At 41.4% G+C, this 19,303-nt stretch overlaps 1 protein-coding gene across 1 annotated transcript; it reads right to left on the reverse strand.

Moving 5' to 3' along the window:
- Positions 1 to 571: 571 nt before the first annotated feature.
- On the reverse strand, positions 572 to 13,057 carry LOC112229839. The gene is made up of 8 exons (XM_024395919.2): positions 12,291 to 13,057; positions 9,102 to 9,304; positions 6,885 to 6,989; positions 6,710 to 6,802; positions 6,332 to 6,442; positions 6,068 to 6,191; positions 4,063 to 5,550; positions 572 to 3,954 (listed from the first exon to the last, which is right to left on the reverse strand). Exons 1-8 carry the CDS (start codon positions 12,628 to 12,630, stop codon positions 2,066 to 2,068), a joined length of 4,353 nt encoding a protein of 1,450 aa, XP_024251687.1. The 5' UTR covers positions 12,631 to 13,057; the 3' UTR covers positions 572 to 2,065.
- Positions 13,058 to 19,303: the final 6,246 nt, after the last annotated feature.

The raw sequence follows: 19,303 nt of genomic DNA on the forward strand, positions 1-19,303 counted from the left end.
TATAAAAACTTCAAGCTAATGCTCATCGAGGCCAGTGTTGGAGGTAACGCGTTACAGTAATATATTACTTTTGTGAGTAACGGAGTAATATAACGAGTTATCTTCAAATATTGTAATAGTTGCTTTTTTCAAGTAACGAGTCCTTTACTTTCATCATCATTATATCTCTCAGCGTGTTATACATTGAGTGTACAAAACATGTTCTTCCCATGAAATAGGCTGACCAGGTGAATGCTATGATCCCTTACTGATGTCACCTGTTAAATCCACTTCAAATCAGTGTAGATGAAGGAGAGGAGACAGGTTAAAGAAGGATTTTAAAGCCTCGAGACAATTGAGGCATGGATTGTGTATGTGTACCATTCAGAGGGTGAATGGGCAAGACAAAAGATTGAAGTGCCTTTGAAAGCCATTTTGCATGGTCATCTCAGTCTCCGGACTTGAAAACCTGCGGTATGGCAGTAGGTGCCAGGTTTGGCAATGCCACCAGCAATACTGCTCGTTCTGTGCATGATTTCCTGCAAGACAGGAATGCCAGTGTTCTGCCATGGCCAGCGAAGAGCCTGGATCTCAATCCCATTGAGCACGTCTGGGACCCCCCCGGAAATGTCCGGGAACTTGCAGGTGCTTTGGTGGAAGAGTGTGGTAACATCTCACAGCAAGAACTCGCAAATCTGGTGCAGTCCATGAGGACATGCACTGCCGTACTTAATGCAGCTAATAGCCACACCAGATAGTGACTGTTACTTTTGATTTGGACCCCCTTTGTTCAGGGACACATTATTCCATTTCTGTTAGTCACATGTCTGTGGAAATTGTTCCGTTTATGTCTCAGTTTTTGAATCTTATGTTCATACAAATATTTACACATGTTAATTTGCTGAAAATAAACACAGATATATATATATATATATTAGATAAGATAGATAGATGGCAGCTGTGTTGTTACCCTACTTATCCTTTTCCTTGTGGAAATACTCCCATTACTTTTACTTAATCGAAGAGAAAGAGGACAACGTTTTAGTCAGATGCAAACTCTGCACAGGCAGCAAGCATTGATCTCTTCATCCAGAAACACCACATCAAATCTGAAATAGCATCTGGAGGTCATGCAGAAAGGCACAAAAGCTGGAAGCCTAAGTTCCAGAAATGCGTGAAAGAGGAGAAATCTATAGGCATTATGATAATAAACAAAAGATGCACATGCCTAAACAATATTTCCAAGTGTTCTTACAAAATGTCCATGTAAACAATCAAAATGTCTGATAAATCCAATGTTTGATCACAACAAACATTCTATTTTAATATACAAAGGAATAGGCCTATTGGCCATAAACATTTAGGCAGCTTTACGAAACGAAATGTACATTAAAGCCACTAAATAAAGGCTGTCAAGTGACAACAAGGATGACTTCAAATAACCGGCGCATTAACCTGCTGAACGTGAATGCAAACCTTGTCATATGAACCCTACACAAAATGCACTGTAATAAAGTCATACCTCCTCTGTCCTCGACTTTTCCTGAATGTCTATTTAACACACTGACTGACGTTAGAATTTTCGATATAACAATCAAGAGTGTGTTCTAAGCACTTTTAGGAGGACATGTATTTCTTTTTTCCCACGCTGCCTTTCCGTCACCCGACAGTTGACTAACGGCCAATCGAAACTACACCTAAACTATATTGAAAATAATTTCACACATATAATAATAATAATAATAATAATAACAAACAACAGATGCAGTCTAAAGATCAGATTAAATTCACAAATCCGATGGGTATCAGACTATCAATTGTAATTGTGAATGAAGGATTCAGCACCTTGGATAGCGCCTTAGGGGTGGCTTTGCTCATCTGATACAGGTAGGCCTATAGTGGAGCTCCATGGTGCTGAATGACCAGCGGAGAAGAAAAACAACAATTGCAACAAGTGATATGTAATATACTACTTTCCATGCAACCATACTGTAACTTGACAAGATTAATTTTCTTAAACCTAACAATAGATTACTTTTCTAAGTAATGAATCCCAACACTGATCACGCCACACAAATCCCCAACATTACAATGACGTGTAATGTAGGGGAGTGTAATGTAGGGGACTTGTGTGGCTATATAAACACGACTTGTTTTTTTGGTGTACCCTCAAAAGTGCTTTACGGTTGAAAGCCATGCCACATGCTTGACATTTGAACGGCTTCTCTCCAGTATGTATGAGCATATGTCGTTTTCTATCTTTGCTGACATAAAAGCGTTTATCGCACACTGTGCACGGATACGGCCGCTCCCCTGTGTGCCTCCGCAGATGCTCCTGCAGCTCACTCTTCTGCCTACAACCTTTGCCACATTCTGGACACTTGAATGGCCGTTCTCCAGTGTGTGTCCGGGTGTGAATCCTCAATTCAGCCGTAGATTTGAAACCCTTTCCACAGAGGTCACAGAGGAACGGTCTCTCGCCAGTGTGCATTAACATATGCCTTCTTAACCATACCAACTGAAAAAACTTCTTCCCACAGTCTGGGCAGATGAAAGCAGCATCTGTGTGATGCAACATGTGTTGTTTCAATAGCTCTTTTCTCTGGAACCTTTTCCCACAAGTGGAGCAAGCGTGGGGTTTTCCCTCGACATGACTCTTAGAGTGTGATTGCAGTAGTTTTTCACTCCGGAAACCCTTTCCACACTCAGCGCAGAGGAATGGTTTCTCCCCTGTGTGAATTCGCTCGTGAATAGTCAGGGTATACTGTGTTCGGAATAATCGCTGGCACACTGAGCACTGGTAAGGAGTGGACTCATTTCTCTGATGTAAGCGCAGCTCAGTTAACGAAACAAAAGTCTTCTGACAAGAAGGACAGGGGAACGGTCCCGTAAATTGATGAGTACGACTGTAGTGGCTCTTCAGGTCCATGCCCTGAGAAAAGATCTCGTCACAAAAGGTGCACTTCAAGATGTCAGGGCACTTGTTGAGACTTTCCTTTTGGTGTGAAGCAATGTGCCTTACCATTGTAGCTTCAAATTTAAAAGTCTTCTGGCACAGAGGACATGCTTTAGGAATTGTCTTTTTATTAGAGGACTGTGCTGTAGTGGTGGGGGCTTGAGAGATTGGTGGTTCCTGGGTTGCTGTACTGGAAGGCTGAGGAATGTCATTTTTATTTTCCCTTGGAGCCAGTGACCATGCTGGCTTAGTCGCATGTTTGTAAACTCTCTCTAACCGACAACCTCTTTTGCTCTGCTGGTGTCTCTTCCTTTGACTGTGGGATACAAAAGCCATCGAAGCACTGGGACACTTAAAGCGGCTTTTGTCTGGGGCGTGATGGCGAAGAAAGTGGCTTTTCAAACTAGACGTTTGTGAAAACGTTGCATGGCATACAGGGCACGTTTTGGAATAATTTGCGTTTGAGGAAAGTTCTGGAATGATGCGAGCAGGAGGGCTTTTTGGTCTCAGCTCCTTCCTTTTTTTGACGGACTCACTTGTAGGACAACCTCTTTTGTTACTCTGGTGTTTCTTCAAATCACGGAGGAAGGCAAAACCCTTCAGACAAAGAGGACACTTAAAACATCTTTTGCCTTTGTGAAATATAATAAGATGACTTCTCAACATATATTGAAACTCAAAAGTCTTATGGCATAGGTGGCACGTTTTAGGATCACTACTTGCATTACTGGACTGTCCCGATATCCTGTCATTCTTTCCATGCTGGCGCTCATTGACCTCCTGTCGTTTCGTCATCTCCTCACACTCATTCTGCTGATGTTTTTGGAAGTCGTCCTGGTGGTCAAAGCCTTCCCCACACTGGGTGCACTGGTGAGGGCTCTGCTCGGTGTGAGTTCGCATGTGTGTTGTCAAATCCTTCGCTTCAACAAAACTCTTCCCACATAAGGAGCAAATTTTGGCACGCTTGCTTCTTTTAGGAGACTGCTCTGTGTTATGGGAAACAGGACCTGGAGCACCGACTGGTGTTGGAAGAGAGAAGTACCATTGTTAGAAGGTTACAGATGTCACTCTCACCTCTAACTTGAGCCTTGGATATATATATATTTTTTAAATGATGTTTTACTCACCTGTCATGAGACTGTTGTCATCAAGTTGGGTCAGCAGCACTACGGGCTGAAGTTCTAAATCAGACACGTCTTCAACCACCTGTTGTTTCCTTCCAATATTCATTCTGCCGTCACATTCATCCCCATTTCTCTCTTCTGTTTGCTCTCCGGGGAGTGCCTTGACTTTAACTTTTCTAGAAGCCCCTTTCCCGTGTAGATGCTCCAACTCCACAGAAGGCCCTTCATCCTGATCCGAAGATACAACTTCGCCATCTGAAACCTTGCCAGTTCCCTTGGAATCAGGCATATCAGGCATGTTGGCGAGAAATGTGTGCAGTTCAGAAAAGAATGGACAGGTCGCTCGGCCACTACTGCTTGGGTTCCTCAGTGCTTGTCTGTAGCTGTGCTTCATGTGCTTCATCTTTGATTGGCACTGCTTCCACGTCCTTTTGATGCCAATGACCTTTAGCCGCTCGGAAACTTCACTGTACGCATGTTTTTTCCGGTAACTTTGCTCCATCATCTGAAGAACCTGTTTGTTTGACCACACGGAGATCAGTGCTTTCGTCCCCTCCAGGGTCCAGGTCCGTGTGTCATTGTCTGCCGAGGTTGTCGAAGACACGTCTTCAACCATCTGTTTGCGACAATGTTTTTTGGAGGGGCTTTTCATCTTGCTGTCACTTTGAGGGATGCAACATTTTTCATCCTCTTTTTTCTCGTTGGCTTGCTCTCCGGGGAGTGTCTTGCATTTCACTTTCCTGGAAACCATTTTCTCCCGTTGAGGCGCCAACTCGACAGTCAAAGAAGGCCCTTTATCCCGATCCAAAGACATAACTCCTCCATCTGAAACCTTGCCAGTTTCCTTGGAATCCGGTAAATCAGGCACCGCGGCAAGAAAATTGTGCAGTTTAGAAAAGAACGGACACGGTCGGCTACTTGGGTTCCTCAGTGTTTCTCTGTAGCGCCACTTCAAGGCTTTTATCTTATTGTGGCACTGCTTGGTTGTCTTTTTGATACCAAGCTCCTTTAGACACTCTGAAATTTCACTGTAAACATGTTTTTTTCTATAGCTTTGCTCCATCTTATGAAGAATCTGTTCATCCGACCATATAGAGATAAGTGACTTTGTCTCCTCGGGTGTCCAGCAGGTCCATCCAACGTCATCTGCGGTCATCGATGATGTTGAGGACATGTCTTCTCCGTCTACAATCTCTACCTTTAAAACATCATAAGCCAAGTCATGTCGCAGTCTCTCCTCATAGTCGTTCTCTCCCCATTCCTCTGTTCTTCCATCCACCATTTCCACTGCCTTCTTAACCGTGTCCAAACTCATCCCTAGCTCCTTCTCTACATTATCGTGCTCTATCAAAGTGTCCCTTTCCTTTCTGGATGCACACGTGGATAAAGACTGGCTATGCGAGCGTGCTTCATCAATGTCCATTTCTATCCTCTCTGAGAGCGAGTGAGACAGTGAAGAGAGGATACGATCGTCGGCACCAGATGACGGAGCTGAAACATTGGGAAAAAAGATAAATATTTAGTCTGCCTGTGATTGCTACATACATTTTTGGATTTGAATGATATATGCTGTGATGATATATGGTTCTTGAAGAATATAACTTACAAATGCCTCATGAGCTTAGTTCAACTGTCATAGCCCATCAAAATGAAAATGTAGGTTTGTTTTACTCAATTTTATAGCCTCAAATCATGGTTAAAACTATAATTTTGGTATGGACGGCCAGTTCTTGTATCCATAGCTTTGTCTATGAGTATGAGAGCGGTTACATTTTTCCAACTCCATCCCTCAGTTGTTTACCAAATCAATATCTTGAAAATAGAAACAAAGCATAAATTCCCCCCAGAACCCTCGCTGCTTACGCCCACGATTCCTTTCACAACAAATGGGAGCGTCTCTACAACAGTTACACGTCCAGTGTTGCAGCCCGTTAGTCTCGTTACATATAAAAACGTCATGAAAAACTTATTTGCCACTGTATGAAAACAGAGCTGGGAAAAAGCCTACCATTAGTGAACAAATGGCCATGGCATCTGTTGTGCTGGAGAAGAGTCTTCAAAGGCTGAGGTTGAGTCACAGAATGTGCACACTCCTTCAGCACAGAGGGGGCAGGTCTGAGCCATGATACAGTCTGTGAAGGGGAGGTGGTTTAAAATGAGCAACAAACTAAAATTGACCAAATTACAAAAGTAAGGTATGGTAGACTCCGCAATATAACAACTCAAAATCGGCCAAGGTTGCCACGATTGGCTCTTCCCAAATTGCATCTACCTGTTGAAAGGTTGGCGTTGGAAGCAACTTCTCCAGCCTGATGAGGAACTCCCACATCAGAGTCTGCAGTGCTGCATCATAACTGGACCCAAATTCTTCTGGAAAAACATCCTAGAAGAAACATTAAAGTGCATCTGAGTGGTGTATAACAGATTAAACGAATGCCTTAATTGAGTGTGAGGCATCCTATTGACATCATTAATGGCTATACAAGTCTACTCAATATTAGCTAATGCAGGTTGGGGTTCAACATTACTGACTAAGCCAGTAACGAGGACTTCGATGGAATAAGACGTGGAACAGATTGTGCACACACTGCTGTACAGTTTACCTCTGATTTAAATGTATGTTTAGCATAAACATTGTTCTCACACCAACCTGGAAGAAGTGTTCCCTCTCAATTGGGTCATCTAGAAGAGTTTGGACGAGTTCCAAGAAGTTTGATTCCGATGCCTCCACCTCTGTATCTATCTACAGCAAGTATACACAACACAGTTAGTAAATTAACCTAGCCAACAGAGCTACAAGGCTTGATCACTTGAGTGGCACTCACCTCCTTTTCTCTATGAGTGATGATGCAGGTCCTCATCCTGCTCAGGTGTGGCTGGATGGTCTCCGGGTCGGCTGAACAATCAGAGCGACACAACTCCAGAACCAGCTGTCAAGTACAAACAGGTAACACTGAGGCATTTTAGATGCAAACCAATCCGGCAGTGAGTACGGTAGAAGAATGTTACAGTAAGTGTTAGACAGTATGTAAATGCACTTACAAATGCGTATAATATTGAACCTTTACGTATCATCGTGCAACCTTATTTTCAATGGTTGCATAGGTAAATAGTTATTTTCTCATTGCATTGTTTCTCTGTCCCAGGAACAAAAGAGGTGGGTTTTCATAATGTGTCTTGACCTACCTTTGAAACCCTGATCAAATTTACACCAAGGACATTACTGAATCCTCATTCCTAATACATTACCCATATGGTTTGTTTTCAGACCAATAGCCCCACATTTGAAACCTTGATGATTAATTGGTACACTTATTTATTCCAGGGATGAACGCCTCCTCTGAAGAACTCAAGCCATATTATTGGTGTGGTTTGCTGGTTTCGGAGAAATTCCCAAGACTTTGTGAGATGTGCACATCTGTGAAACGTGTTTGAAATAAAGACGACCTGGAACATGCCCAGAATTACGTGTTGACACAGACATAGGCAGGTTTGTAAATTCACTCTGGCTATCTCCCCGATTTCAGAGCACTCTCGTCTGTGTGCCAGAGGGCAGAATAACTGATGAATTTACCAAACGCTCGACACCTGTTGAATATGGCCGGTGTCAGTAAACATTGGGGGGGAAAAGCTTGATTAAACTGTTGCCAGCAGCACAGTTACCAACGCTCTGGATAACATGAAAACAGCTTAACCAGCTCTGATAGGGCAAGTAAAATGGCCAGTGAGGTGTTCTCTCATTTATGTCTGGAAGTAGCTAGCAAGCTAGCTAACGTTAGCTTGACTGCCTTTGTGAGGTCACAACTCTTGGATCAACCCTACTCCTAGGCCAGAGCAACCAGTGTGTGTTCTAAACGCGCCGAGAGCAAAACGCTCCAAATTTATAAACGGGCAATTTACAAAACGCCCAGAGAGCACTGAGCTCTCCCTGGCACTCCAGAGTGAATTTACGAACGCACCCATAATGTGACCCATAGTGCGTCGTGAAGAATCAGGATGGACATGGCTATGAAAAGCGTGCAAAGGCCAGAAAGAAGAGATTGCGTGAAAGAAATGTTCACAAGAAGAAGAAAAAAAAGAGTGTACATTCTCTACAATTTGTTTCAATTTTGGATACAGAAATGACTTAGGAAAGAAATTCCACAAATTAACAAGGCACACCTGTTAATTGAAATGCATTTTCATGAAGCTGGTTGCGGTTACTACATGATTCCATATGTGTTATTTCATAGTTTATGTCTTTACTATTATTCTACAAAGTAGAAAATAGAAAAAATAAAGAAAAACCCTGGAATGAGTAGGTGTGTCCAAACGTTTGACTGGTACCGTACATGACACTAAACTTGTTCAGTCAATGAATGGTGGGTATGAAGATCAAAACATTAAGCATTGTGTGAAGATACCTCCACTGTTTCACCAAACAAAAGTATTACGGTTACCATTTCACACCAGAGCATTCCCCATACTTGAACTATCACAGAGAAGTGGTAAGTGTATTGATATAATCTGGAAAACGGTAATATGTTGGGAATGATGATTGAATAATGTCCTGAATGTAAATTTGGCCACGGTTTCAAATGTGGGTCAAGACATCATGAAAAACAACCTCTTCTGTTCCAGGGACAGAGCACCAATGCAAATAACTAACTGTTCAACTGTGCAACTATTGAATAGAAGGTTGCATGATGGTACATAAGAATTCATCTTATACGCATGTTTTAAGTGCATTTAAACATTGTTAAAAACTGGATGTAAATATTGGCTCACTATTTGGCAAACACAGACCAGTTATTGCACTATTTTGACCAATGCGATAACTATTTGTTCATGATTTATAATGCATTTACAAATGATGAAATGTTAATAACATAATTATAACCCCTTTACAAGTGGAACCTTATAGTAAAGTGTTACCGGATTTGTTTTATTTTACCTTTATTTTAACGAGGTGTCCCGTTGAGCTCAATGTCTCTCAAGGGAGCCCTGCATGCACACAAATGTCACCCTACGTTCTACTTCAGTCACACCCCTCCATCTCTCACCTGCGCTCGCAGCCCCATGATGAGTTGGACTTTCTCTCTGTAACTCATCAGATCAGGAATCATCTCCAACACAGTGGTGGCAAACTCCTCCACCAACCCGTAGTCCATTGTGTCTCTCCGCTGAACAACTTGCCATAGAGCTGCCGACACCAGCCGCAGTGGAGGAACCAAAAGGCGCAGAGACGACAGAGGAAGAGGAAGACCTGGTTGGAAAGAAAACATTTGGTGACGTTCCAGGCCATCTTTTATTGCGATTGCCACATACAGATGATCAGATTTTACACGTCATGGAGTGGTTTTGTTGCTGCGTAGCTAAATGTGGGTGGCAGTAGCCTAGTGGCTAGCCATCTACTGGACAGGTTATGTTCCTACTTCTACACTGGCATAATGAAACAGAAATGAGTTAACTACATTACAAATAATAAAGCCTGGATTTCACTTATAAGTAGCCTACATGCATTTATTTGACACTTCTCAATATAACAACTGACCTATACTGCAATAAATTGAACATAATGAAGCTTTGGTTTTCAGATGTAAGAAAGTTTTTTAAGCCTCCCCACCTTAATTACCAAGAAATATCACAGTAGTGCCTTTCTACTTTCTAAATCCATCCTGAATCCACCCTTCCAGTGAGATCAAGATTATATGGATTTTCTGCATTAAAACCAACCTTACCTAATCCTGATTAAAGGTCAGACTGGATTACCAAATCCGTATTCGGAGGACGAGAATCTTATTTTTCAGTTTTGAAATACCCAACATTTAATCCAATTAAGGGCTGTGACTGTCATGGAATTTTGGATGATTGTAATTGGACAGCCAAATGACCGAGGTCACCATGATAATGGTTGAAAAAACGTTGACCCATATTTTGTCCTCGCCTCCACTCCTGACTGCATGTGCTGCCATAGAAATACAATGGACGTCTCCATTCAATTCAATGATGGTGGACTGGTGGCCATTGCAAAGCAGGAAGTGAAATATGTGCTGTGATTTTTGGATTCAACTCAACTGACATTACAAAAAAATTAAATACAGTCCATTGCATGAGCCACATTAGTTAACATAATTTGAATGAACATTCTACATACAAACACTCGATCACTTGAAAACACACACATTTATACTGACTATCATCATATAAGCCGCTGCTACTATGTTAATCATATATCCTGATGCCCACCTTACCCCTCTATCTACCTCTATCGATGCAGTATCCCTTCACATTGTAAATATGGTACTGGAACTGACCCTGTATATAGTATGCTTACTTTATCATGTTCTTATTTCTATATCTCACGTGTTTTGCTCGAGCTTGCTTTTTTTTGTATTACATTGTTATGATTACTGCATTGTTGGGGTTAGAGCATACAAGAAAGGCATTTTTCACTGCAATTGTGCATGTGATTTTAAGGGTGCGTTGGTAAAATCACTTTGGCCATCTACTTCGATTTCAGTGTGCAGAATAACGGATGAATTTACAAATGTGCAACAACCATTGAACATGACCGGTGTCAGTAAAACATCTGCAAAAAAACAATTAAATTGTTGCCAGCAGCACAGTTAGTCACCAATGCTCTAGATAACATGAAAACAGCTCAACCAGCTCTGCTAGAGCAAGTAAAATGGTCAGAGTGAGGTGTTCTCTCTTATGTCTGAAAGTAGTAAGCTAGCCAACTTTAGCCAGGTAGCTTTGGTGCTTCAGCGAAACGCTCTGAATCTGGATTTATGAACTCACCCGAAAACATTGCGAGTGTACTGCCAGTTTACCAGTCAAATTGCCAGGGTTAGACGTTATATTCCTGTGTGCTGCTGCTGCATTTAGGTCAGGGTAGCCTAGTGGTTAGAGTGTTGAACTAGTAACCGAACAGTGGGTTAACTGCCTGTTCAGGGGCAGAACGACAGACTACCTTGTCAGCTCCGGGGTTTGAACTTGCAACCTTCCGGTTACTAGTCCAACGCTCTAACCACTAGGCTACCCTGCCGCCCCAATGCTAATGCTAGCTAGCAGTAGCCACACCAGCGATTTAGGAATGGCATGTCATGTTGATCAACACAAGGAGCTGATCAACATGTACCATCACTCTGTACCATCACTCATTCATATATCTTTATGTACATATTCTTTATCCCATTACACTTGTGTGTATAAGACAGTAGTTTTGGAATTGTTAGTTAGATTACTTGTTGGTTATTACTGCATTGTCGGAACTAGAAGCACAAGCATTTCGCTACACTCGCATTAACATCTGCTAACCATGTGTATGTGACAAATAAAATTTGATTTGATTTGATTGGCTGACAATCCCATTCCAAAATGGTTTCAGTGACTACTGCTAGCTAGCATGAGGACGAAAAGGGCAGTTTTTCATAAAATACTAGCAGTATTTAAATCTTCAACGTATCAGTTTGGATCTAGGTTCAATTTGGAGTACATCCCATCCCTGCATTGAGGTACGTTTTCCAACCGGGCCCTGCTGTTGTGTTTTTGAGCAAGGCACTTAATCCACCCAGGGTTGCTGCATGCACACTGTGCCTCTCAATGTGTGTGTGTCTGGGGTTTTGGGAAAGACAGAGGACGAATTTCCATTCTAACTAATCTTGCCCACCAGTCGCTCAACAAATCAAATCTGCAAAGTTGCTTAGGAGCTAAACGCAGAGTTGCCATATCGAACCTATATGTGATACCAATTAAGCCTGGGGACAGATAACATTCTTTAGAAAACAGCCCAATACAGATGATTTTTTCACTAATTGGTGAAAATTAGCTAATCAGATCAGCTCTTAAAAAGATCTGATGTAAAAAGATCTGAAGTGATTGGTCAACACCAATTTGTGGGAAAAATATAACTGTGCTACCTGTCTAAACATAGCGTTAAACTCTTGAAGATTGTTATGTTGACCTGTGTGACAGGGTTTACACAGGCAGCCCAATTTTTATATATTTTTTCCACTAATTGGTATTTTGGCCATTAACATCAGATCTTTACACACACATATATATATATATATATATATTTGAGCTTGTTATGATTGGTCCACTGAAAGAAATATCAGAATTGGGCTGCGAATTCTAGAAATTAATATTGCGCCACATTGCTTTTTAAATAATTGGCTAGCAATTAGTTAAAAAAACTATTGTCAAGTCTGACACTGAAAACTATTAATGTAACCTGATTTTCTTACCATTATCTTCCTCCTCGTCAGTTTCCTTGGACTCAGGCATGTCAGGCATGGCGGCGAGAAATTCGTGCAGTTCAGAAAAGAACGGACACGGTCGGCTACTGCTTGGGTTTCTCAGTGTTTCTCTGTATCTCCACTTCAAGGCCTTAATCTTGTTTTGGCACTGCTTCCACGTCCGTTTGACACCAATGTCTTTTAGCCGCTCCGAAATTTCGCTGTAAACATGTTTGTTTCTGTACGTTTGCTCCATCTTCAGAAGAATCTGCTCGTCTGACCATACCGAGATCAGCGCCTTTGTCTCATCTGCGGACCATGTCCATCCGACATCGTCTGCCAATGACATTGTCGATCTAGTTTTTTGATAATAGTCTACAGCAACTAGTAAACTAGATAATATAAGGTTAATATTAGTGTTAGTAGCTAAGTCCAAAAGCTTTGGTCGACAAAACAAAGTGGTGGACTACTCCCTCTTTGGCTGGCTACTTCGACGTGACGTCATGACGTCATCTACAAGAAAATATGGTCGTTCCCAGATGGGCTTCTTTGCAGGCGTGCTGTGAATCTGAATATTGCCAAATATGTTATAAATAGAAAGTAATACGAACTAACTTGCCGAAGTACGTTTGATTAAAATGTATCAGTAAAACAGTCCAGAAGATGGCATCAATGTCTGCACACTGAGTTAAATTTTATCATAAGCGGAAAAAAACTCTAGATAAATTTTACTCCACATAGAGAGAAGAATACAAAGCTCGTCCTCCATCTGGCAAATTTGATAAACGCTAACAAGCAAAAACTTCAACAGGAAGTACCAGTTACGACCTCAATGCGGAAGTGGTCTGATGCAACAAAAAAGCTAAATTAGAGGACTGTTTCGCAAGCACAGACTGGAATATGTTCCGGGATACATGATGGCGTTGAAGAGTTAAGCACATCAGTCAACAGCTTTATTAATAAGTACATCTACATGTCCTCACAGTGACAGATACATAGTTGATTTGCAAATACGAGCACTTTTTGGATATTAAATGCTTTAGAAAATGAAACGTTGAAACTGCTTTTTATCTATCTGAATATTTTCTTCACTCTGTCTGTGGACAAGTTAGAATAGTGGCTGAGACCATACTTTGAAAAATATAAGATTTGTATTGGTTTCCCCAAATATTTTTTATTAACAACAAATCAATACAGAAAGTACACGAGGGAACACAAGTATATATAGATTATAAACAATGGACAATCGAGCTAGGGGGTACAATATCACATTATAATTACACAAGGACCTTAAGGGACATACATACACTTACAATTCTAACAGCTTTTTTGTTAGTATAGTATTTAACTGTCTTAAAATACAGTTCAATTTCTTTTTGTAGGGTAAGAAAATGTGTTTTTTTATATGAAATTTGGCCAAAAGAATAATGAAATGAATTACATAAAATTGTTTCAGCTTATTTCTATCGTATGTAAAGAATCCAAGCAGTACATCTCTCCACAATAGTGTAAAATCTTCATAAATGTGTTCAATTATAAATCTACTGATGTCTTGCCACAGTTTTCTTACACGAATACAATGCCAAAAAAGATGCAACACTGTTTCTGGGTGGTCATTACAAGAGGAGCAATTTGAGTTGATGTTTTCTTTAAACTTCTTCATATAGTGGTTGGCAGGATAATATTTATGAATAATTTTAAAGGAAACTTCCTTAATTTTGTTAACAAGTAGGTATGTGTGTGGCAACATCCAAACTTTTTTCCAACAGATATTATCAATAAATCCATTCCAATAAGGCATGACATAAGGTATCCTGCTGAAACAAGGTTCATATCGCTCTGTTGTTGAATGGACCAAAATAGAAACAAATATTTCCTACTGATGAGTCAACAGGGTCAATAGAAGGTAGGCTCTGAGGGTCAGGTCTTGACACGTTCCTGAATAACAGAGCAACATCCGAGGGAATGGCGTCTAAAACAATTGCAAAATCTTTAGGTTAACAGGGACCTTGTAAAGTAATAAGAATTCCTTATAACTGAGTAAAAGACCCTCTGCATTTATCGGTTGGCTCACCAATAGGATATTATTTCGGAACCAATATTCTAAAAACAAATAAGTATTTTTATACAAAATATCCAGATTATTCCATATATAATATCTGTGTGGAGAAAAATTGTGTTTATAAATTAAGGAAAGAATGAATGGGGCCATGTATCGTGAGATTTTGAGGGAAAACCTCCTTCCATCAGCAAGGGCATTGAAGATGAAACGTGGCTGGGTCTTTCAGCATGACAATGATCCCAAACACACCGCCCGGGCAACGAAGGAGTGGCTTCGTAAGAAGTATTTCAAGGTCCTGGAGTGGCCTAGCCAGTCTCCAGATCTCAACCCCATAGAAAATCTTTGGAGGGAGTTGAAAGTCTGTGTTGCCCAGCAACAGCCCCAAAACATCACTGCTCTAGAGGAGATCTGCATGGAGGAATGGGCCAAAATACCAGCAACAGTGTGTGAAAACCTTGTGAAGACTTACAGAAAACACTTGACCTCTATCATTGCCAACAAAGGGTATATAACAAAGTATTGAGATAAACTTTTGTTATTGACCAAATACTTATTTTACACCATAATTTGCAAATAGATTCATTAAAAATCCTACAATGTGATTTTCTGGATTTGTTTTCTCATTTTGTCTGTCATAGTTGAAGTGTACCTATGATAAAAATTACAGGCCTCTCTCATCTTTTTAAGTGGGAGAACTTGCACAATTGGTGGCTGACTAAATACTTTTTTGCCCCACTGTACATATAAGGTTCACATATGGGAAAAATCAACAAAATCAATTGTAATTTAATACACCCTTTCCTGACTTAGTGTGGTGGAAATGACATTTCATATAAAACAACAGATGGAAAATTCCATTAAACATTGTCACAGTTGTACATGTTTAATTTGATTGAAGATATAGAACAGACCATTCAAAACCTCAAAAAACAGCATATTTTAGAACAATTTGGGATTCAATACATTAGGCATAAATACACATACAAGGTTGGAAACACTGGTTGACATTAAACACATGATTGTTCACTGGCTGCAGTCTATTGATTCAGACTCATGAGACAGGTGTGTGCTCATGCAAGATTAGATTTTGCCCTTAATGCACTCTATTGCTTAACGAGACCAAATTTCCTCACAGACTGCGCCATCAAGCATCACATGCCATTTTGTCACTGGATGAGGCTCAGGGACAAGCCCAAGCACATTCCCTGGTTGGTATCATACTGTACAATGTCCTCTCTCATTGGCCAAAATAATCGGTTGGCTCCCACATGACTTTTGACTAGAGCACAGCTCTCTGCATCAACATCTTGTATAATACCAGGGTAAGGATCTTCATCCTATTTCACAACACACCACTTTCCAATCAGCCCCTCATATATGTCTGCAATGGGCTGATTTGCTCTAGGATATGGCTGTGATGCTGTGCAGGTTGAAGTGGAAGGTTGTGCTTTGTCTGCCTCTGTTGAATTATCACAGTCTGTGGGCCAAAACAATGACATAGATTTGGAGTCATTTGAGGGGCAGATAGGTCATCATTGTGTAGCTGTAAGACTTCAGGTGATTTTGGTGGTGTGTTCCTTGACAGGGATGACTCCATAACCACTCTTTTCTGGATAGTTGATCTTCTGTTACATTGGTTTATTTTCCGTTGCTTCCTTTCCCCCCTTTTTTTCCTCACTGGGAAAGTTGTGAGATGGGTTTCAGGTCACCACTTTCTTTTGTTTTGAGGTATATTTTTGTTTCTTAAGATACTCCTGGTATCTTATAGGATCTTGTCTGATTTCGTTTTATATACACTACCTGACCAAAAGCATGTGGACACCTGCTCGTCAAACATCTCATTTCAAAATCATGGGCATTATTATGGAGTTGGTCCACCCTGCGGCTATAACAGCCTCCACTTTTCTGGGAAGGCTTTCCGCTAGATGTTGGAACATTGCTGTGGGGAATTGCTTCCATTCAGCCACAAGAGCATTAGTGAGGTCAGGCACTGATGTTGGGCGACATTCCATGTCCTGCATACTCACCAGACATGTCACCAATTGAGCATGTTTTGGATGCTCTGGATCGACGTGTACGACAGCGTGTTCCAGTTCCGACCAATATCCAGCAACTTTGCACAGCCATTGAAGAGGTGTGGAACAATATTCCACAAGCCACAATCAACAGCCTGATCAACTCTATGCGAAGGAGATGTTGCTCTGCATAAGGCAAATGGTGTTCACACCAGATGCTGACTGGTTTTCTGAGCCACGCCCCTAGGTACAGGGCCTTCGGAAAGTATTTTAAAAAATGAATCAGCAATCCAAACACAATACCCCATAATGACAATGTGAAAACTGTTTTTTTTATTTATTTTTTTACATTTTAGCAAATCTAAAAAAACAGATACCTTATTTACATACACTGCCGTTCAAAAGTTTGGGGTCACTGAGAAATGTCCTTGTTTTGGAAAGAAAAGCAACAAAAAAAATGTCCATTAAAAATAACATAAAATTGATCAGAAAAACAGTGTAGACATCGTTAATGTTTTAAATTACTATTGTAGCTGGAAACGGCTGATTTTTTAAATGGAATATCTACATAGGCGTACAGAGGCCCATTATCAGCAACCATCACCCCTGTGTTCCAATGGCACGTTGTGTTAGCTAATCCAGGTTTATCATTTTAAAAGGCTAATTGATCATTAGTGTAACGGCAGATTTCCTCCTCTTCGTCTGAAGGGATCGGACCAAAACGCAGCGTGGTAAGTGTCCATATCATTTATTATAAAACATAAACTGAACACTAAGAAATACAAAACAATAAATGTGACCATGAACGAAAACCAAACCGAGACAGTCCTGTTTGGTGACAGACACAGAAACAAGCACCCACAAACCAACAGTGAAACCCAGGCTACCTAAGTATGATTCTCAATCAGAGACAACTAACGACACCTGCTCTGATTGAGAACCATACTAGGCTGAAACAGAAAACAAACATAGAAACACAAAACATAGACTGCCCACCCCAACTCACGCCCTGACCAACTAAATAAAGACAAAACAAAGGAAATAAAGGTCAGAACGTGACAATTAGAAAACCATTTTGCAATTATGATAGCACAGCTGAAAACTGTTCTTAAAGATTAAGATTAAAGAAGCAATACAACTGGCCTTCTTTAGACTAGTTGAGTATCTGGAGCATCAGCATTTGTGGGTTCAATTACAGGCTCAAAATGGCTAGAAACAAAGACCTTTCTTCTGAAACTCGTCAGTCTATTCTTGTTCTGAGAAAATGAAGGCAATTCCATGCGAAGATCTCTGAAGATCTCATACAACGCTGTGTACTACTCCCTTCACAGAACAGCGCAATTGGTCTCTAACCAGAATAGAAAGAGGAGTGGGAGGCCCCGGTGCACAACTGAGCAAGAGGACAAATACATTAGAGTGTCTAGTTTGAGAAACAGAAGCCTCACAAGTCCTCAACTGGCAGCTTAATTTAATAGTAATAGTAAAATACCAGTCAAAACGTCAACAGTGAAGAGGCGACCCTGGGATCGTAATATCTCATTGGATCGGATTCTGCACCAAGAGGTTTCTAAACGTCTTTTTCCCAAGGGGTGCTTTCAACAGATACCCCTCGTGAATGACTGCATTGCAGCTAGCGTTAGGGGAAGACAGTGTGGTCAGTGGAGAAGGCACTGTGGCCTGTGACCATACCTGGTTGGTTTTCCAATCCATCAATGGGAGTAACCGATCCATCAAGTCTGCTCCAAGTAGCAGGAGTACAGTTTCGAGGCTGGTAACATACACAGGGTGAATGAGCGATACGTCCTGGAAGTGTAGTTTCAGCATGACTCTCAATGTGAGAGGTGAGGTAGTCTGAGTGACCCCTCGAAGTTTAGTGTCGCATCATTCCACTTTTAATCAACGTTTAGTTGGCTTCAAAGCCATTTTGAGACAATCAAACAATGTTTGAGAGATGAGTGATATTGTCGCACCCGAATTAATTAGTGCATGACAAGTTAAGCAGTCCTCCAGGACTGTTTCCAGGTATGGCCGTTTAGATTTCTGGTTAGTGGACATATTCCCCACAAAGTGGAGTGGTCATTCGCTACGACGTGATGTGCCATTTCTGTTCAAGGTGGAAGCAGATTGACTTTTCCGATTTTGAGTGGGCTTGGCTTTAACGAACCGTTTGACCTTTTTCTTGACCTTTTTCCGCCCGTCAGTCAGGAGCTGCCGGAGCTGCCCGTCAGTCAGGAGCTGCCAGAACCGCCCGTCAGTCAGGAGCTGCCAGTGCGGCCCGTCAGTCAGGAGCTTCAGGAGCCGCGCTGCCGGAGTGAAGGGATGGGGGCCCGCTGCAGCGGACTGGGGCCCGCTGCTAGGGTCCCCAGTCCGAGGTCGGCGGCGAGGGCTCCGAAGGCACCACATAAGTGGGCCAGGGGGGGGGGTACTGTCACGTCCTGACCTTAGTTCCTTTTTTATGTCTCTATTTTAGTTTGGTCAGGGCGTGAGTTGGGGTGGGCATTCTATGTTTTGCGTTCTATGTTTTATATCTCTATGTGTTTGGCCTGGTATGGTCAATCAGAGGCAGCTGGCAATCGTTGTCTCTGATTGAGAACCATACTTAGGTAGCCTGTTTTCCTATTTTGAGTTGTGGGTGATTGTTTTCTGTTGTGTGTCTGCACCAGACAGAACTGTTTCGTTCATTCACGGTGTTATTTATGTTATTTCTGTGTTCATTAAATAAATATGGACACATACCACGCTGCCCCTTGGTCCTCTCATTCCAACCGCCGTTACAAAAAGCTCATTCATGCTTTAGTCATATTACAATGCTCCGATTTGATCCTGCCGTACATACCTACATGTACACTACGGTTACAAGACGTAGGCCTCCTTATTGTCCCTAGAATTTCTAAGCAAACAGCTGGAGGCAGGGCTTTCTCCTAAAGAGCTAATTTTTTATGGAA

Source organism: Oncorhynchus tshawytscha, linkage group LG31 (genome assembly GCF_018296145.1).
Source record: "Oncorhynchus tshawytscha isolate Ot180627B linkage group LG31, Otsh_v2.0, whole genome shotgun sequence".
NCBI lineage: Eukaryota > Metazoa > Chordata > Actinopteri > Salmoniformes > Salmonidae > Oncorhynchus > Oncorhynchus tshawytscha.

Excerpts from the sequence above, each read along its gene's own strand:
- LOC112229839 (XM_024395919.2), bottom strand. The coding sequence starts at position 12,630 with ATGTCATTGGCAGACGATGTCGGATGGACATGGTCCGCAGATGAGACA. Across the intron at positions 9,305-12,290 it reads TGACGAGGAGGAAGATAATG|GTCTTCCTCTTCCTCTGTCG; the intron begins GTAAGAAAATCA and ends CTTTCCAACCAG. Across the intron at positions 6,803-6,884 it reads TCACTCATAGAGAAAAGGAG|ATAGATACAGAGGTGGAGGC; the intron begins GTGAGTGCCACT and ends TACTTGCTGTAG.